This window comes from Semicossyphus pulcher, unplaced genomic scaffold, assembly GCF_022749685.1.
Source record: "Semicossyphus pulcher isolate SPU_LCO1_2020_fin unplaced genomic scaffold, fSemPul1.0.p SCAF_1, whole genome shotgun sequence".
Lineage (NCBI taxonomy): Eukaryota > Metazoa > Chordata > Actinopteri > Labriformes > Labridae > Semicossyphus > Semicossyphus pulcher.
Window position 1 is genome coordinate 2,963,381 of NW_027211603.1, and position 21,616 is coordinate 2,984,996.

Here is a 21,616-nt window from a genome sequence, read left to right on the forward strand (position 1 = left end):
CTGTGCAGAGATTTCTGCTTTTTGCTACCCAAAGCAGAAATGATTAAACGATCAGCCTGTCAAGACAGAAAGTGTTTTGTGTTTTTGGCTCTTTAACTGCAAGAAAACTCCCAGAGAGTCTGTGAAGAATCTAATAAAGCTGCAATCTCACCCAGGAGACTTTAGTTGTGATAAAAGACGGCTTGTGGGTGGGTGCGGCTGGGTAAAGTCTTCCTTGCTCTCTGGCCGCCTGTAATTACCACTGTATCATGTTCATGTCATTTAATGATGGGAGGATCACAGAGAGGTGATGGAGCGCCGTTATCTGGAGGCAGAAACAGCATTTAGCAGACTCTATGAAGGCAGCTGCAGACTGAAGTTTATTTCTTCTGTTCTTTATTTCTACATCAGCTGAATCTGGTGTTTAATGTACTTAGAAAGACATTAATGACTCATTAAGATGGTGTTAAATCCATTCATATACTTGCAGAAAAATACTTTTATTTAGAAAGTTGCTACAAGGAGCTGCAGGGAGGTGATTCACTGAAAAGTATTTTGTAAGCTGCTGCCATCTAAACACCTTTTTGCATGCATTTGTACATTTTTAGTAAGAGAAGTGGCAAGCTTAAGCTTCCCTTAAACCTTCACAATAAGAGTCTATTCAGATTTGTTACCTGATAATATCAGGATTCAAATTTGAAAATTGGTAACTTGTTTCATAGAACACATTTTAACTCTTAACATTATTAATTGATACTCAAAGGGAGCCATAATGTAATAATTCTGGACTAAAATCTCATCTTAGATTGTGTAAATTGTTGCTAGGTGATAACATTTCAGTCACTTCCTGTTCATGTTTTGTAAGAGGGTGTAAGAAGGTCAAAGAACTCCCCAGTTCTTCTCTATTGTATTTAATCTACTGTAGAGTTATATTTGTCTGAGTGATTTATGATCGTGTTACATAACCGGGTCCACACTGTTTGCTTTGTGATCCATTTCCCTTATCTGCTGCCCAGGAATCTCCTGCGGACACTCCCACTGGCACGTCCCTGTCAATAAATCAAACACACCTATCTGGACTCTCACTCTGCAGCGTTTATAACCTGCTGGATTCTGCAGCTCCGAGTATGAACAGACTATTGATTTGTTATTTTTTTGTTAATCTGAATAGGAAACCAATGAGGGAAGTTTTAGCTTTAGATGCAGGAGAATTTTCTTCCTAAAGGAAGGTGCAGGATGACTCGGACAAACTCAGGACTTTCACTCATTAGACTGGGGACTGTTTCCCTGTGAAACACAAAATAAATGTACAATTATTTAAAGAATTTGACTTCCCTTTAAGTTATGTAAGGTTGACAACTAATGTAGGTACATTGTTTACGCAGCTTTGCTAATTATGACATACCTTCTTTAAACCCAAACCATGATCTTGTTCTTTACCCTTGCTAAGTCGTTTTGGTGCCATTAAGCCTACCATTACAGCAACAATTACAAAACATTAGCCACGTGTTAAATATTGTCGCATGTCCAAAACTCATAAAATGTGAAATGTTGATAATCTGAATGGACATTAAATATTAATGATTGCTGAAAGGGGTAACTCCCAGCGAGCACTCCCATGTGGGGCCCAAATGAGATACTCAACCACTGCCTCACCCATTTATCCACAGCTTCAGTCGAGGACACACATGGGTCAGCCCAGATGGGTTAATGAATGGTCCTTGATGGGTTCTATACAGGGCTCATATTGGTAGCATGTCACCCACTACCGACCCTGCTGGTACTCATGCTTGTTTAAATATAATTCCCATTTCTAGTCCATGTAAATGCCCACGTTGGTCCAGACACCAACCCACCTCACAGCCCACCCTGAGCCCATTCCTATTTGAAGACCACATAGCCCACTTTGATGTGTTCAGCCCTACACACGGGTCTGTGTGTGACTGACTGACTGAGTGACGGTACTTTCAGAGCCGTAGAGAGAGAGAGTGGCGACATCGCAATGGCGTATCATGGAGCATATTGGACCTCCACTGACGCGACTCTCTGTCTACATGGCTCTGGATACTTTGTTCGAGGAGTAGGCGGGGGTGCTCCTCCTCTGTCCTCACCTATATCTGCAGCACGCACATGCTTTCAAACACGTTGTCATCTGCCTCATAAGGACAGTCCTTGTAACATATTGCCCACAAAAGCACACATGGTCTGTCTCAGTGCACTATAGGAAACATCTAAAACAAGCTGCCTAGAAACAAACTGGGCTAACGTTAGCTACATCTCGACTGGCAGCCTCTTCCGTCACTCTAAATGAAGATGCTTTATTTTGTGGTTTCATCAGTTATAATTATCTAAATCAATAATCAATAAAAACTACAGCCTTATAATGCGCGATTGGGAAACACTACTGACATTTTGCTAGCTTGACTAAGGCAACACTCTCTAGCTAGCAGTGCACTGCTTTTCTTTGCTGCTCTAAAACAGTCGTTGCTGGAAGCAGCCAAACATTTATGCTGTGTAGGCTACTATTTTGGAGAAGACGAAACATTTTAACAAACGTTACATTTTGGGGGGGCTAATAAATTATGGCACTTTATTTTACTTGCCTTACCTAATACTACTCTGTAGGAAGTATCAGAGCCATTTTCATAACTGCTGTCAGTATAAAAACAACTCTAACCGAAGAGGAATTGTTGATGGTTTCTAGATAAATTAGGAGGACAGTTTGCAAATGTAATTTCCTACAGGCTAACAAATGCTTCGTCATTCCTGACTCTGCAGGTCGACTCATCATGGCGCTGGTGTCCGAGTTTCTGGGTCAACTGACGCTGTCGTATGGAGGGGTGAGTCACCTGCCGACCTCCCACAGGAAACAGGACAACAGTAATTCATAATCATTGTTTTTATCAGCCATGATAATTGTTTAGTAATTGAGTTTGCAGATAATCACCTGCCTCGTTTTCCCAACATCTCTTGATGCTGCTCCACGATTAATGCACTGCACCTATGTGCAGATCTCATATCTTTACTGCCTGTAGCTCTGAGACGATCCATAGTGTCGAGACTCTATAGAGTTTTACTGCTGTTATAAAGCAGAAGGTGTGGTTTGTTCCCAACCCAGAGTTGTCTGATAAACTGAAGACCAGGTCAGAGGAATCAATGATTAATCCAATGTTGTGTGAAGTAATTCAACAGTTTTACAGTAAAAGAAGAATGAAAGGCCTTAACTATTTTATATTGTATTGTCGGTGTTTTTACTCAAGTTGATGATCTGAATAATTTCATCACACTGCAAATAATAAATCCTACTAGTTGGTTTTGAATATTTGCAGGTGTATTCGTCTTAATCTTTTTTTCCCCACCGTACCGTCTCCTCATGAACAGCGGCACACTTTGAGCTAACATGCCTCTCTCTGTGCCTCTGCAGGAAGTGGAGCCCACATACCCCACTGTGGTGCCGGTACGAGACTTCGACCCCGCCAAAGACGCTGCAAGGATCGAGACAGCCATCAAAACGAAAGGTGAGAGAGTCCAACGGCTCACTCCCTCGACATATTTCTCACAGCTATGTTACTGTGATCAGACTGTGCCGTCAGGCATAAGTAGTCAGCCCAACACGAAAGGTTGACATGAGATCAGAGAGTCTGGATCACTGCTATACTTCACTCTAAGGATAAACCTGAAGTGTAAACCTACGGACGATATCATGACTCAACAGAGTATGACAGTGTATGAGGGCCAAAAGTTGTAAATTTGCCAGAAAAAAAAGGTGTGAGATTATAAAGTCATAAATTTATGAGAACAAAACTTGCAAATGTATGCACAAGAATCCTCTCTGGACGTCGACCCAAGCACGTTACAAACTTAATAAAGTCGTCAGTCACGACCTTGTGGTCGTCGTTTGCTGTGTAAGCCTCCATCCAAACAACAACGACTGAAACCACTGATTTAAAGTAGCTTTGTATTTGTTTTGTCTGTAACGCAGGTTTGTTTCCTTTAAGTAGGCGTCATGAGTGCGTAGCGTAACTTTCATGTGTGATGGTAACCCCTGGGGCAAACAGGGTGCACAGAAACGTGTGTTTCTGCAGCAGAGGGTCGCTCAGTCTTTCTCCTCCATGAAGTCAGCTTCTTGTGCAAAGAAAAAACAGGCTAAATAAGCGCTGAGCTCCGAGCCGCAGGTGTGCATTAGGGTCGCAGCTCAAAAAAGTTCCTATAAAGACTATTTTACTATTTTTTGCTAGCCTTGCGAATTAATGTCTTTACAATCTAGTTAATTTCTAAGTTACTTTCTGTGAATATTTCTGTTCTCCTCTGGCCCCGTTTTGTTTTAACAATGGCCCTAATATGCCTTCATAACAAAGTCATCAGTGCTGAAATATAAAAAGATGCTGTTTTTACCGTGGATGTATTGAATCATGGTCAGAAGTCTTTGTCGCTTGGACTCTACGCGTAGATATGGTGATCGAAGGGTGTCTGCCCACGAGCAGCCGCAAGATATATCCCCCCATGGAGTCCAGACACTGGTGGTGGAGGTGTTGGCTGATGAGATGATGAAGACGGGGCGGTGATGGGGAGGTGTAGGGTCGCACATACGGACGCCATGAATGAACTGGAGGCAGAGAAAAGCCATATTTAAAAACACAGCAACAATATGACAACAATGAGGGTGTGCTGCTGTGCTATTGGACAGATGTTACCAGGTGATTAAAACAGCTGGTGAGTGCAGGAAAATAATAGTGAGCATGCGTGCGGGTCGAGACTGAACTTACGCTAGAGCTTCGTTTCATTTAAATGGTGATACAACCGCCTGGTTTAGCTTACCTTGCTAGCTTTGTGTCTTTGTACTGAGCTGAAAAAATGCTTATATTAGTCGAATCAGTCCATTCAGAGACGGTCCACTTGAGTCTAAAATCTGATTTATTTACAATAGTGCACATTGCTCTCAAAACTTCAAACATTGCTGCTCTCCAGAGGATGAACCTGTCACATTTATTTATGGGCTGCCATCACAACAAACTATTCTTTATGAGTGAAAACAAATGTTAAACTTTCACACTTCAGATCCCAGTTTTTATGTGGTGGTCGAGTTTGTTTCAGTGTTCTTTGTTGACTATGACTCAGAAGTCTGATTCCATCCAGTTACAGTCAGATATCAGATTACAGATGGGCTTCTGTCCATGTATGAGCTGTTTAAACCATAACAGCATGTTTTTCTGGTCAGATCACAAACCTGAAGTCAATGCAACTCTTCTACTCTTCTACTAAACCCTCCGCTGAGCGTTCAGCAGCGAGGGCACTGAACCTGTGAGGTCGATCACACAGTGTGTTTTTGTTGTTTGGGAGAGCTGCAGGATTTTCCAGCTGCAAGATGTGTTTCCTGTGAGTGAGCTCCAGTGAAAGCAGGACGTCCCCGAGCAGGAGGGAGGTTTTCCTTCAGCTCTCCAAAGCTGAAACTGTGAAACAAAGACAGCTGCTGAGGATCAGAGTTTAGACAAATGAAGAAAATTAAGTCTGACATTTTCTGTTATGTTTTGCCGCATAAACAGCTGAGAGTATTTAGTTATTATGTAAGACAAAAGGGCTTTGATTCACTTTAATCAAGCGTCAGTTAGGCTTAGTAAAGAAATATGGTTTTGGTTAAAATGGCATGTTTGTTGTCCAGCACATTCATGCTTTTTGTGATGTCATTTCAAATGCTTCATATCCCTAGAACATCTACGACCTTAGCCTGAAAGTTATGTAAGTTCATAAACCACATTAGCTGCTTAAAATAAAAATATATGAAAACAATTATGTAAAAAATATGCACAAATAAATGTTAACAAAATATTTCACACTCCATTATGTGAGAAGCATGAACAAAATATTTCTTAGCACATCAGATGTTATTTGAACTTGCCCCTGGCCACGCCCCTAACAGTGATGTCACAGTGTGCTGAAGAGCACCAATCATATCATTTTTTTTAAATGAAAGATGTGACCAATGTCACACAGGCCTGTAGAGCTGATGAAAACAGAATATTCTCTAGAAATCTTTAAAAATTTTTAATCTTTATTAAATCCTTCAGGTGTAGACGAGCAGACCATCATCGACATCCTGACCAGACGCGACTACATCCAGCGGAGAGAGATCGCCTTCGAGTATGAACGGATCTCCAAGAAGGTTCAAAATGTTTCTTCTTTATTACTCATACTGATGTTTGCAGATTTAATCTTTCACATGGCGGCCTGAATCAGAAGATGACAACTCACTAAATAAGTAATTTCATTAATGCTTTGTGTTCCCCTGTATCGTTTCAGGAACTGATCACTGCCCTGAAGGGGGCGCTGTCTGGCCCTCTTGAGGCTCTGATGTTGGGTCTGATGAAGAGCACCTCCCAGTACGACGCCTCCGAGCTCCGAGCCTCCATGAAGGTCAGAGTCACCAGTAGTAGAAAGTAACTAAATAAACTGAATCAAATACTGTAATTATGTAAACATTTAAAGTATTGTGGTGTTACAAATGTCTAGGAGTTGTTATTACTTCCACCAAAGAGATGTTTTCCCTCTAATCTTCCCACATAGTTTCATTTAAATAATTGTTTGAGGCTCAAAGAGGTCAAATTATTGTTTCAGATAAAAATTGAAGATTAGAAAAAAGTACAAAAAGATAAAAACAGATTTGTGTTTGCCCTAAACTAAGTGTATTTCAAGTAGTTCCATCTCAATTTGCTAAACAATATAATGCTGCATTTACATTAACATTTAAGCTCAGTATAAATGTGCAGTTTATTATATCTGAGTTTCTGCAGAATTAGCACATTTCTTTTGATTATACCGTGTTTTATTTTTTGATAGATTATTTGTACATTTTGGCATTTTACTTCAAGCAGCTATGAGGAACTTTCATGTGATCAACGAGACGACCCTGACAGAGTTACCTTTAATGTAACCGTAGTGTTAATGTGTAAACTGAGGAGTCTTACCTGCTGGTTTGTGTTTCTGCAGGGTCTGGGAACAGACGAGGAGACCCTCATCGAGATCGTCTGCTCCAGAAGCAATGAGGAACTGGCGGAGATCAGGAAGGTTTACAAAGAGAGTAAGTTTGGAAATCTTGGAATAGTCTGTAATCTTGGAAAAAATTATTTAATCCACTATGGACAAAGAAAAAGAAAATATCCAACATTAACTTGAAACCCTTCAGTAAAAATGGCGCCATAGCACAGACTAGTGGCAGGATAAGGAAACTACCAAACACTCTACAATTTTAAAGCAGATCCTTTCATATGCGAATTCATGAAATATAAAATGTTGTTGATGAAAACATTTTTGGAATTTGTGATGTTTTTGTTTATTTCACTTACACACATGAAATTGTCCCAAAAATTTACCATTTCATATAATTTGTGTCTGATAAATCAAGTAGCTTATTTAATTTGCTGGATTGACTCAAAACTGATATTCTGGTTAATAATCTAGTAATGTTATCAATAAATGGTTCTGGGTACGACAGTATAGTCACATTTGCTGTGGTGAATGAATCCCATTTTACATGACAGAAAATAGTAGGCCACCTATATCGCTCACCTCCACTGACAAACTGAAAAAAAGTTAGCATGCTAACATTTAAATTTAGCTGTGTTTGTGTAAACTGGAACTGGCTGGATGTTTTTAGCATGTTAGCTAGCTGACATTCGCTATAGGCTATAGAATCAACAACAAACATCTAGCTAGTTAGCGATTGTGGCTAAAATTAGTTTGACTATAGGTTTATTTACCTGGTGATTGTTTGTTCACAATGTTGTGTGTTTATTTCTCTCTGCAGTGTTTAAGAAGGAGCTGGAGAAAGACGTAGCAGGAGACACATCCGGAGACTTCGCCAAACTGCTGCTGGCTCTGGTTCAGGTAGCTTTCATGCAAACTGTTGCTTTCTGATGCTAACTGCTAGCTAACATCACGTCTTTCATTATGAGAATTTTATAAACCAAAAAAAATCAATTGATTAAGGAAGTTATAAGCAGATAAATACAGAATTAAAATGATTTTTCTACCCTAGACAAAGAGAGATGAACCAACAAATGTGGTGGACTATGAGAAGATTGACGAGGATGCCAGAGTGAGTCAAACGTCAAGATATTTATAAATTTGTTTTTACTTTCAATACTTCGAAAGATTTATATTATCACACTGTTCTTCTAGGAGTGAATTTGTGTACTCAGTAATTTATAAATTGTATTTAATGTGGAATCAGTCACTAAGTAATAAGACATCCCCATCATTTATACATAAAAACCCAGCTTGAATGATTTGAACAATTCTCTGTTCCCCATGTGAACCTTCAGTCTCTGTATGAAGCCGGAGTGAAGAGGAAGGGAACCGATGTGGCGACCTGGATCTCCATCATGTCTCAGAGGAGCGTCCCCCACCTGCAGAGAGGTGAGTTACGCCTGAAACACTGCATCGAGAAATATTGAAATCCAAGATTATTTTCAATGTCAACAGTTAATTTAAATTCAGTGTTAACTTTTTTAAATGTACAATGGCAATGTTGTTTAACATTCATCTCAATACATTTCATGACAACATTTTTTTAATTCAATAACATATTTGCATTCAATAATTATGTTGCCTATTCAGTGGATTCAAGTTTACTCTAAATGTTTTTTCCCCCTAATATTTTCAAAACAATACACTAAATTGTTCATAGTTATTATTGGTATAAGTTTCACATGTTTCTCTTGTCATGTGTGTTGTTGTCAGTGTTTGAGAGGTATAAGAGCTACAGCCCATATGACATGAAGGAGAGCATCAGGAAGGAGGTGAAGGGAGATCTGGAGAAGTCCTTCCTCACTCTGGGTAAGAAACACCACATCAGCACCGGGCAGATGGTTTTTAAAGGACGATTTCACTTTAATTTAGGTTCCTGTTCATCTCCTGCTCTCACACTGCAGCTTTTCAACATTTCAGCAAACAGTGGAATTGTCCTTAAAGAAGATTTGACCAAGTTTATTAAATGTACATCTGTTGTCTCTTTACAGTGGAGAGCTTTCAAAACAGGCAGCTGTACTTCGCCAACAGACTCAGTGAAGCTATGAAGGTACAATTTAATTGATAAGTCCTTTCATTGTAGCAAAGTATGTGTGCACTGCAGTATTGCTACTTTTACTTTAATTGTTACGTTAAACTTTTCAATACTTCATGTGTTTTGTCCATAATCTTTGTCAGTAACATTACTGTTGTTCACACCGTCCTCAATCATCTGTATTTTTGTATTTTTCTGCCTCCCTGCAGAGTAAAGGGGCGAAGGAGAAGGTGGTGACCAGGATCATGGTTTCTCGCTGTGAAATTGACCTGATGAAGATCAGATCAGAGTTCAAGAAGCAGCACAAACGATCGCTGTACCAGACCATCGCTGTGAGTACCAGCCTGTGTTTATCTCAATAGTCCAAAATCACAAATTTGCCTCGACGGGCTTTAAAACCGGTCCAGAGGACGCACACTTGAGTTACTCAGCAAGTAATATTTAATAAGAATTAAAAGGAAGCAACACGAATTAACACAAAAGTCAAAGGTTTTATGCTGTTAAGAGAGAGAAACAAAGGAAGAAAAATCATTATCATCTTTAAAATTTGTACTAAACTAAAACTCTGTACGTTCTTACAGTAGTGAAAACGTATTACATTTACTCAGCAGCTGTACTCACGTATGTTAACATTACTAACATGGTTACATACAAAAAGTCTATTTGTGAGACATATTCAATGTTGCAGCAACCAAAAAACAAGATGATACATATTTGTCTTTATATTTTCATTTTTTATGGGTTTTTTTCTTATACTCATCCTGTTTATACATTTATATATTCTTTTAAAATGTATATATAATTTGATGTATTCTTCTTTACTTTTGTTTGTTTATTTTCTTCCTTTTCAATTAAAATTGGTTATTTTATGTATTTTTTCACTTTAATATATCTCAGTAACTTTAGTTGAAACATCTAGAAAGTGTAATCTCATAGATCCCAGTTTGTACACATAATTTAACAGAACAGTAAATATGAAGCATGTTTAAAGACTATTTGATGACATATAGGATCAAACTTTATAGACCCTAATAGCAAAATAAATGTCACATGAACACATCAGTAAAAATAAAGCAACAATATAATATCTATTTACAGTATATTCTACATAAACAGTACCTTTACTATTAGTGTTACTTTACTGTATTTTAACACATTTTTACTTCAACTGATTTAAATACATAAACCACCACTACTGTGTGCTTTGTCATTAAAGTTATTTTGTTGTGTTATTTTATTTTTATTATACTAAATTTTATGTTTCATTGTCGTTAGGAGCACACTAAAGGAGACTACCAGAACGCTCTGCTGAGTCTGTGCGGAGGAGACGACTGAGGCCTCTGTCTGGACTCAGTTTCCCATAAGGCCACAGGGTTTGGAAAGTCAGCTGACAGCAGATCTTCTTACAGTATTAGGACCTCTATAGTTTATATCTTCATGTGAAACAGATGTCTCTTCCATCTCTCTGAGCAGCTTTAATATGTCAAATAAAAACTTAAGACCTGCTTGTGTTCGTTTGTTCATTGGTAAACGACCAGCAGGGGGCAGCAGAGACACATGGAGTGATTACCTGTAGCTTTGTTGAGGCGATAAAGATTCGGGCCTCTGCTGTGTGCATGTACACTCCAAGCAGCATCGTGCCAAGGATCGGGTGAATCTTCTCTTTTACTGAAGACATGAGTTAACCAGCTGAGAAGAACCTGAAGTGTCATTTTGCTGATTCCACTGGTCCTGTGCTCACTTTTCACCTTTTCCTAAAGACTTGCAGACCCTCTTTTTTCTGTTGGTTTATCCTCATAGTCTCCCCTTTTTATCCATCATTGAATCCAAAAGATCAATGCATCTATCTATCTAATTGTTACATTCCCTGAGGATGTCTTTGGGATAAGTGCAACAATTCAGTAAAACAAAAGAAAGAGGTGACAAAGTAAGTAAGTATTTAGAAGAAGGAGTAAACACCAGTATGCATCAGTAACACGATTGCAGCCGCATGGCTCACTGGCACTGGACCTTGATAAGTAAGTTGGAAACAGGTGAGCTCAATCATAGGATGCTCTGAGAGTGGGGCTGTGTTCGAAAGCCCGTACTATATACTACATGCTACATACTACATGCTATATACTACTAGTGTGTTCGGCGGTAGTATGTAGTATGGAGGAGCTTTTCAAATTCATTTTGCAGTATGCTACACCAGGCGGAAGTAAACAATAACCTCCTGCTGTCCGCCATTTCAACTGCTGCTGTGACGTTCCAGCGCTTTGCATTGTGGGATACAGTAGGCGAGGTAGACTGGTCCGATGAATTTCTCCAAATCAGTACAACATCCGGGTATTTTTGGCATACTGCACATCTTGCTTTTGTTTGCATACTGTATACTACATTTTGACCAAATCAGTGCTGCTAGTATAGTACGGCATTTCAAACACAGCATGAGAGCAGCACGTGGAGAACACAGAGGGGAGAGAGAGAAATACTGTCAAACACTGGCTCTTTTTGAAATGCCATACTACATACTACATACTACATACTGCGCTCGGTGCATGTGGTACGGAGCTGTTCAAGTATATTTTGCCGTGTGCTACGCCAAAAATCAGTACGTACTGCTAGTATAGTATGGTATTTTGAACACAGCCATCAGTCACAAAACACTCATGAAATTCATATGAATGATTTCTCAATTTTAACAGAGGTTAACCCTAGCTGGGTTCTAAATGTAATCTTGAAATTAAAAAAAGGGTCAAAGTAAGATCGCTTGGTTACGTTGTAACCTTGGTTCTCTGATTTATGGTTCTGTATTTGCCTCTTTATATGGTAGTTTTAACTGTTTCATCCAGAGCACCCCTCTTACCTCTTAGTTTAAACTGCACAGTTTTGTCCTCTTTTCATGCATTTCTGAGTACCGGTTAAAGTCGTCTACTGTCCAAGTGAGTAATACATTTGACTGAAATTCTGGGCACTTTATTGCTAAAGTTCAGCTACACAAGAGGCGACAGGTGTTGCAAAATCAACCAGAAGTGAAAGTTGACAAATTACACCTTTACCTAGATTACTACACCACATAATCCCGTGTTCTCTTCACATTCCCCGTCTGTGTGTTTTATTTTTCACGCCTCATATCTTTTTTATTGTCCATATTCTTCCTTCTTCTTTCATCCTTGACGTTTACTGACCTGACTCTGTGCCTTAACACATGTTTTGCGGATGTTTATGTGGCAGAGCGAGTCCTAAACGAGTCCTGCTCTCGCTGAGATGTTTGGCCACCCAGACCCCAAAGAGCAAATCTGTAAACTGTGACTGAAAGTGCCTCCGGACTGGATTTCCTCAGGTGGTTGTAATATTGATAAAAGAGGAGACAAGATGTGTTTTGAACACTTTGCGCCGTTTTCACTTAAAGGTTGGGCGGATTTCAAAAAGTGCTGGCATTGCATGAAAGTCAGGGAGCGGCCCACACGTTCTGATGGACAAAATGCTTATTCAGAGCAGAATGAAAGACTCACAACGGACCTGCTCGGCTCTGTTCTGAGACACAAAACATACAGTGAAGTCATTTAACATTCTTGTTCTCTTCTGGCATCAATTGTACGAGGATTAAATGCTCCTTACCCTAAAAATACATGAAGGCAAATCTAGAAAACATGAGCTACAAACTTTTCCAATTACCCGTCTTCAGCCCTCTCCACACAGCACATTTTGTCCAATGAAAATCAACAGTGAGCTTTCTCCTTCAGAAAGAGAGGAAGAAAATTCTGCAATTGTGCGAGCCATAGAAAATCTGGATTGACACATTTCTATGTGCAAATGAGTCTGAAAACTCTCAGGTCAAATTCTGGGGCATTATCAACGGTTGCATACAAAATGCTTCTGGACGCTATAACCAATCAGAGCAAAACAATGTGGGACATAACGGTTGACTGCTAGGCTAGGTAACTTTGGTACAAGCGTGTTCCAGCCTTCAATTTCAGCATCACATTGCCCTATTGCTCTAGTTCAACATTAGATGTTTGGAAGGACATGATTTAGAAGCCAAGAGGAACCAGGCGCATCTATCAGAGCAAATAAAACATGATGATCCCAGCCCGGGGGACATGTGGGCAGTGCCAGATCTTAGATCGATATTTAGCCACAGTTATTTTAGCATCACCAGTTAGTTTACTAGCTAGCATTCAACGAGCTAGCTTGCGGAAAACAAAGTGGTTTGAGAAGTACTAAGTAGTAAACAAGCATTTTACTAACGTTCACCATTTCTCAGTTTTGACAGTTTTGTTCATCTGTAAAACGATGAAAGATGACTGGTTTCGTAGAAAAGCGTAAAAAAAAGAACGAAAAATACTAGCTAACATCTGGGCTAACGTTACCACCAGCCAAGATTAGTGATATACACATACCATTTGTGGAAGTGATGTGATACATTTCAATTATAAAAATATGCTAAGCTAATTTTTGCTTCATATTTGACAACTTTGGATTCTTTATTTCAAATAAATTTGGATTCTTTATTTCAAATAAATTTGGATTCTTTATTTCAAACTGTAGCCATCAATGCATGGACCATCTACTTGTGAAGATGCATCTTTTTACCAGCAATAATTACGTTAGTCTTAGTTCTAAGAACTACATATCACATCTGTAGGCATCAATGCATATTGTAGACTAGTTTTACAGGATTCTCATTTTAAAATGAGTCGCATAAATCCAGAGATCGACCTTTTAGCCAGCTCAGTGCTAACGTTAGCTTATACAGCTAGCTAGCTACAGCTTCTAAAGTCCGCTAGTGACAGTTTTTTGTTTTAGCCAACAACATCTAGGGTTGTTTGCTAAAAATAAAAGCCTGCTTTAGGCCACCCCTATCTGAAATCCAGTTATCGAAAGAACCACTCTTTTTGTACAACTCTATGAAAAACTTTATCTCAGGGGGCTTTGGCAAACGGAGTTCTGGTAACTAACTCGAGTGTTGGTTGCAAATTTTTTGTGCTCTTCCGTAGCCAATAGCTACATGACAAGTAGCCTATGGCTAATACCAGATTCACAGGGGGGAAAAATAGTAACATGTCATGATTACATCCAACGTCCAGTTTAACCATCGTGTTCTGTCCTTTGTATTAAGCTGTAAGCGAGCAGTATGACTCAGCATTTGCAGTTTTGTATATCTGTGGCCTTACACTGTGCCGTCTTGTTTGTATTTGTTATTTTCTAATTAAGTATACAATTTGTGCTTTGTTGCAGTTAAACAGGTCTGAAATATCAAGATAAGTTATGCCTTGTGCTTATTGGACAACTGTTAGCTAACCGCCTCGCTTTAAATACCACCAACTCATTGCACAGACAGTACTAGGCTACTGTTAGCCTCAGTGTTGGACTGACTTCTGCCACCTTAAAAATGTGAAAAGATAAGTTTCACTGGAACATGTCATGGCGATGACCACTTAAAACCCTTCAGTAACCACACTGTTTACTTGTGATCTGTATTTTTAGCTAGCTGGGACTCAGATGGCTGCACGGTTACACCTCTGTAGGGTTTTTTTGGGAGTGACTGAAATAAGTTAATCCCACACAACAGGAGCGGGATCAGAGCTGAGCAGGCTCGAGTAAAGTTCATTCCCAGAATAGGAGGAGAAGCAGCAGCGTCTGATCTGCAGTCGGCCTTGTGAATGGAGGCTTCAGATGTGGGTTTGGGTTTTGTTTACATGCTAACATTTTATACTTAGCCAACAATTTTGAGCCACATTTCTGCGCACTGGGAACATCTGTCAGCAAGACTTTGTTTACTGCAAGTTTGTGATTTTAGTTTTGTAAATGGGAAGTTATCTTTATATGCCCACACACTCTCACACACACACATTCAGTGGTGTTGATTCACTGGAACAGCTGTGTTTGGGGGCTTATATATGTTTGTATTGAGATGTTGAAATGTGTTTCTTTGACTACCGTTCTACTGACATAAACACAACTTATCCACCGCATCTGTGCAGCCTCAGCCTGCGGATAGGTGTGTATATGTGTGTGATTTATTGTACCTGCAGTAACATCCAGCGTGCAGGTTTGCTGGACTTTACATGTGAAGGAGAGACACTGGACAGAGGCAGCAGATGTTTCCTGTTCAGACACCTTGTTTAAACCAACTCTGACGTCTAACAGGTCTGTGTGCAGATACGGGGAAAGACAAACTGTTTAGCTTATATTTCAACTACCTCAGAGACCTTATACGCAGGTTCAGTTAAAACCTTTATTTATAAATCTTCAATATGTTCTCTCTGAAAATGTAACTGAATATTTTAGTTTATTACATTAACATATTGAACACGTTGAAGCATACTGTGACCGTAAGACAAAAATTTACAGTTAAAATTAAATGTTTTCTTAATTTATAAGAGACGTTTAACAGAATTTGAATTTAATTTTAAGTTTTAAAGTTTCACTATAATGTGGTTGTTTGTGTGTTTTTTATGTGTCTTATTTTCGCCGTACTTTAATTTGCAGGCTTTTATTTAAATGTGGTTCTGATTTGTTTCCTTGTAAAGCATTTTACACACTTGCTTTAACAGCCTCTCAATGAATAGTGGAAGTTTATGACGCTTTTGGTCATTATTTTATGATGTTTTCAATTTTTAACCATGCAGTCAATGTGGTTTCATACATACATACATGTTTTCAAACAAAACAATCCTTGGGGATAACGTTATATACCATTTGTGCAACATACATCAAGCACATCTTTCTTAAACCGATTTCACACATGCACTGGACTCCTGACATTCCCAACATTAACACGGCCCAATCCATTCACCCTGACTTTAAGCCGACTTTTTCCTGCCAGCCCTCGAGTAAAAAGTCAGCCCAAAGTCGGGGTACCATGTGACCGGTGTGAAACCAAAAGAGCGACACATAACAGGATGATTAAAAACATCAAGGATCAACTACAAAGATGTCTGCAGACTGGAGCCATGAAGAGATTCAGGAGCTTCTGGCTGTGAGGGCCGACTGAAATTGCTCGCCAGTTGCAGGTACTGCAGCGTACTTTTTACGTTGTGACCCCCCACCGGCACGAAAAATCTCCTGCTGTGAGGGACATGTGTGAAAGGACTACTCTGGAAAATTGTAACTGCTCGCCTCAGTTGTGTGTATTATGTTTTCTACTCTTGCGTTTCTGTTGCAGAAGCTTCTACACATGAAGTGATGAATAGGTCACCAATATGGATGACTTCTCCTTCTTAGCTCTACCCAGGTCTCACCTTAATGAAACGTAATATTTGGAGATGTGAGAGCACGTCTCACACTGTAATTCTCCAGCTGTGTGGGACGTGAGTGAAATGGCAAGCCATGAAATTGTCAGGAGTGTGTGAAAGGGACTAAATGAGGAGATGTTTAGCTGGTTGTGTTGTCATCTGTTATCTAATTCACATGTGAAGCAGTCAGTCCTGCATGTTGCCCGCAGACCTGTACGTCCTGCTTCCACCTGCAGACTTCTGCTGACTGGTTTGGTTCATAATCACCAGAACACTTATTTATTTAATTATTTATTTTAGACTGCGTGCAGTTCTAACATCAGGTTTTCACAATTCAAAATGTGCTCTGTAAAAAAGCAAAAATAGCTCCAAGGAAAACATTTTCATTTTGAATTTCAGTGGAAATAGTTAAAAAAACAAAAAACAAGCAAAGTCTAATTTAATTTTGTCTGTATTGCAATTTTTTGTGCCTCTAAAAACGATCCCATCCTCCAACGCTGCTCATGCTGCTGTCTGCATCTTTCTGCAAAGAGTCTGCTGCAGCATGTGACTGTTTGGTTTCTGTGCATAAACAGATGTTGCAGATGTTGGGCTGCTTTTACAGTATTCAAACAGAGCAGTAAATGCGGTGGATGGTATTTACTGGAGGTTTTAAAGTGGTCTTGTTTCGTGTGTTGTTTTCTCCCATGGGAAAGCGGTTTGTAAAATCACCGTGGTGGTTTCATGTAATGAATAGCTTTTATTATTATGAGTTCGGGCGACACATTTCTTCATGGCTGACTCATGTTCGGAGAAACAAGCATGAGTGTGCACTGAGGTCCTGGGAAGCAGCTTTGTTTTCAGGGTGTCTAACCTGAGTGTTACCGACTGTGTAATTGTCTCATTCCTTCCTGGCAGCAGTAAATCAAACCTGTTGTTTTCTTTGTTCCTCCTCCTTTATTTTATGAACTTTTATGAACCCCATACATCAAACCTTTACAGCCACTGCAAGGGCCTGCTCACTAAATTAGCCATTAAGCCTGCGCCACCTCCAAAACATGTCATAACATCACATCCATGTGTACAGTAATCTGTGCCCAGGTGACGGACGACAGCTTGAGATGAGCAGGAAGCGCCTGCGGGCTTTTCTGAAGTCTTTCAAAATGTCATGTCATCCAGCGGGCACATATACAGTTCCTCTACTTCAAATGCCACCCATGGTGCATGCTGGGATGCTGCTCTACTCTATTCCATACCTTTGTCTTCTTTTATCTCGGCAGAAGCACACGTCTGGGATAAACTGATTTCATCAACTCCATGAGACAGAGAGTCTCAGGACATCCACACAATGATGTGTTACTAAATTCACAGATATGCGGCTCCGGACGATTAGTTTTTTTTCCTGATGTTTGATGACACACTTCCAGGTTTTAATATCCTGTCTGTGCTGCCCGGACCTGCATGTTGCCTTGTTACAGAGACAGATTTCGAGCCTGCTGGGCAAACATGCAGAGTAAAATAACACTCGCAACCTCCGGCAGAGATGTTAATGTTGGCATCTGCTCCCGGATCTGCATCACAAACACAGCGGAACAATCATGAATGAAGAGATAAGTCTGAAAACAAGATACAGAATGAAATGTCTGAACATTTTACATGTGACAAAGGGACATAGACGAAAGCTTCAGGTGTGTATTATTCCTGAATGTAAAGTAATCTGATCATCGTGTCGTACAGACAACAAATCTGTACTGATATTAACTTCTTTATGTCCAACAAAAGAAGACGATTAAAGGCACACATGGTATCCTCGTGTGGTCAGCTGACGATGCACATCACACTGTTGAGTCTTGATTTGTTCTGGACTGTTTATACTGATGATGTTTGTAGTTATTTCGTTGCTATACAGGCAGAATATAAGCATCATACTCTGTGAGCCACGCCCACCAGAGGGGGCGCCACAAACAAAGTACCTCATGTGAGGTCATACGTCTACCAGAGAGGAGAGGAGTTCTGTAAAAGTCAAAACCAATAATCCGTCTCTGTTAATCTTCGCCTAACCTCGTGTATCTTTTCTGAATGAGCAAAAATGAAATACATTGATCTTTATTGGAATCACAAGGTTATCAAAGATCAAAGCCAGGCCTTCATAAGCGAAGCCTCAACCTCTACAGAGTGTCAGGATCCTACCTCACGTCTTTTGTCCTCTTTAAGGCCGGGGATATTCTTGCTTTTTAACCTCGTGTTCGCGTCCACAACCGCCTGCGTCATGAACGTTTACTTGTCTGTGCACTACACGTGTTACTGGAGGATACCTCTAGAGGGCGCACCAGACAGCTCAGGCAGTATGCAACTACTGTGTGAGAGGGACGTTAACAACAGACATGACAATACTTGGGGAGGTTACTGTGATGTTAAATCTGAGATGACGTCAGAAAAAGCTTTAGTGTGTTCAGTGGACAGAACACCAACATGTTCCTCCGTGCTCGGACGTCACGGTCCGGACTTGTTTCCATTTAGTTTTGCAGGTTTCCACGTCGACTTCTAAAACAGAACTTATCTGTCTGCAGCTGTTTGACAGGCATGTTTGTCTCTGTGCAGCGGCAACGACACATCGTACAGATCTGAATAATTGAGGACTTGTTCTCGAACTTTCTGCCATTGTCGTCCCTGCTGCTGTGTTGACCCTGTCACACCCCCTCTGCCTCTACACTGCCCCTACTGTTCATGTGCATATTACATTTGCGTAGCGTTAATTTTTGAGGACCGCGCATGCCCTGCATCTGTTTGTAGCGTCGGCTGTGCACACGTGTGGTTAAAAGCATGTTTATCTCGGCCTTAAGGCTCAGTTGTTCTGTTCAGATGCCTCTTAAAACGTAGTCATTGGGTTCTTTACCCTGTAGGTCGTGCATCCCAGCAAACAGCAGCTTTTATTTTCTGTTGATTGCTAACAGACAAAAGTGAGGAGGATGCATCTTTACTTAACACAAAGTCAAAATGAAATGAATTGTTGTTACCTCAGTGTATACGGACTTTATGTCTTACTCCACTTTATGGCAGTGTTAGGGCCGATCAGACAGAACGCGTTTTAGCATCTGGGGGCTCTTTTGTCATTGTTTTCAATGAGACGCTTTTTGCGCGCTGCTTTTGCGTTGCAGAGCGCCTCGTGTTTTTTTTCTGCTCTGAGCGCCTCGAGTTGAAAAATCTTCAACTCAAAGCAGAAAGCGCCCGACGTCATGGGCATTTTTTCTCATTGTCCAATCGGATGAAAGGAGAGGCGGGCCTTCTGTCAGTAGACAATATAACAGTCAGGTTAATGTCAGCTGTGATTCGGTGGTTGCCTTAACAACAGTAGGAAAAACAGGCGCAGCGAGCTGCTCTTTTTTTAACCGTAGGCTTCAACAGAAAAGGCGGTGCGGTGCGCCTCTCTGTCTGATCGGGCCCTTAGATTATGGTTATGGACATGGTCGAAGTTCTTGAAGTTCTTTGGATGACTGTTAGCCTTCACAGACTTTATTGTTATAAGTCAAAACAAGTCGACTTGAATCAGAGCCATCAGAATCCCCCTCTCTGTCTGGGATAACAACGCTTACCTTGACCTTGACTTTGTTGCTGTGATTTCAGTGTTTGAAATGAAGCAGCCTCTCTGGGTGTCTCTGTGTTTACTCATGTTTATGTTGGTCTGATCTGCCCCGCGTGTGGAAACACTCTTTAATCCTCCAGGTACACACAAATATTTAAACTCAGATTTAAATTGTAGGTTTTCACCAGACAGAAACAAAACACGTCTTACAAGCTGCAGCACATTAAACGTCCGGGCTGCAGCTGCGTGAAGGCCACATGTGATCTGTAGGACTTTCACACCACCGACGGCAGCCTTTCATCAGAGCTGCTGTGTGAAACTCTGTCCACCCATCAAGTTTCTCCATTCATGCTGGCAGGCTGCCAAGCCCAGTAAAAACCTTAAAGGAGAGGGGGAGGTGGAAACCCCTCACCCACCTCCCCCTTAATGTCTTGGAGGAGTGTTAAAGTGCCTCCTCAGCTCTGAAGCCTCTTATTACAGAGACTGCTAAATGCACAGAGAGAGAGAGCGTACGTGCATGAATGTGATGATTACTGTAAACACTGAGGCGATCCGTCTCTCAGTAAACACACGCAGCATTAAACAGTGAAGTGTTCGGTAAAGACGGGCAAGCTATAGGGAGGGACGAGGGAAATGTCTCTACGAGCCGAGACACGCAGAGAGACCTGAGAGCACTTAACTAATCATTATACACACACAGGTACAGAGGAGCCACTCACTGCTGACAGAAACATCTCCACTCTATTTATCAACTGTTAGTCGGTACACAGCAGTGTTGTTACAGACCTGACTATATGCATTAATAATAATTACAAGCCCCTGTCTAACTGCATGAACTCTGGTTACAGCCAGACTTCAAATCTGTACGTCACACTGATGATGAATGTCTAACAGAAAACAGGGGGAAAGATTCAGAACATAAAGTGTAAAGTTATTCGACACAAACAAAGTCTCAGAGCAGCACTGAAATATTCCCGACATGCGGCAAAGGTTATCGATCACATGAGGAGTCTGACATTGTTATCATTTCACTGCTCCCGGATTAAAGGGCAACTTGAAAGGCAAAAATCTGGAGGGACATCGATGACTGTAAATAAAGATGGACGAGGCGTCAAAAAAGGCTAAATACCCCCTGTGACGGGCGCTGCCATCGTGCGCTGGTGACATCATTCCAAACACAAACTTCACTTACCGGAAAGAAACAGCAAAGATCCGGCCTGTCGGCGTGTTTAACAGCAGAACAGCTTCTTGTCTTAAGCAGATATTCACGCTTATGGAAAGTTCAATGACTGTAGTTTTTGTTCCTCCTCTACTCTGCTACCCGGGAACAGAATGCTGCAGGAGCCCGATTTGTCAACAGAGCTGTCAATCATGAGGCCACACCCCTTTTTATAGCATCAAATAACTAATTGAAAGTAAACTTGTCAGAAAAATGAACACTTGGACATTAATCAGCATGATAAGAACTAAAATGACAGAAACTGTTTTTGAGAAAATATATTATGTGTATATAGTTTGACTCATGTCCCATCTGTTAACATGGAGGAGGCGGGCTTTATGAGCTATACTGCAGCCAGTCAGCAGGGGGCGACAGAGAGGGTTTGGCTTCACTTCAGGGGAGCTGTCATGTCGTCCATCTTTTTATACAGACTGTGGGGATTGTCTCGCTTTTGGAGCCAGCATCAAGTGGCCACTTGAGGAACTGCAGTTAATGGCACTTAAGCAGTGATGTCGTGTTTAAGGCCCGGAGGTTTCTGCTTGCTATGGACAACTGGGCTCGAGTTTAAGAGCAAC

General features: G+C 40.6%; 1 protein-coding gene across 1 annotated transcript; it reads left to right on the top strand.

Annotated features, from left to right (window-relative positions):
- Nucleotides 1–2,757: 2,757 nt before the first annotated feature.
- LOC138587688 (annexin A2-like) lies at nucleotides 2,758–10,534 on the top strand. The gene is made up of 12 exons (XM_069657990.1): nucleotides 2,758–2,819; nucleotides 3,404–3,497; nucleotides 6,045–6,139; nucleotides 6,277–6,390; nucleotides 6,964–7,054; nucleotides 7,781–7,860; nucleotides 8,012–8,071; nucleotides 8,298–8,391; nucleotides 8,716–8,811; nucleotides 8,994–9,052; nucleotides 9,247–9,369; nucleotides 10,313–10,534. Exons 1-12 carry the CDS (start codon nucleotides 2,769–2,771, stop codon nucleotides 10,370–10,372), a joined length of 1,017 nt encoding a protein of 338 aa, XP_069514091.1. The 5' UTR covers nucleotides 2,758–2,768; the 3' UTR covers nucleotides 10,373–10,534.
- Nucleotides 10,535–21,616: the final 11,082 nt, after the last annotated feature.

Bases quoted from the DNA above. Each gene is read 5' to 3' on its own strand.
- LOC138587688 (XM_069657990.1), top strand. From the start codon at position 2,769: ATGGCGCTGGTGTCCGAGTTTCTGGGTCAACTGACGCTGTCGTATGGA. The intron at 2,820-3,403 runs GTGAGTCACCTG...GTGCCTCTGCAG, and splicing joins TGACGCTGTCGTATGGAGGG to GAAGTGGAGCCCACATACCC. The intron at 8,812-8,993 runs GTAAGAAACACC...GTCTCTTTACAG, and splicing joins GAAGTCCTTCCTCACTCTGG to TGGAGAGCTTTCAAAACAGG.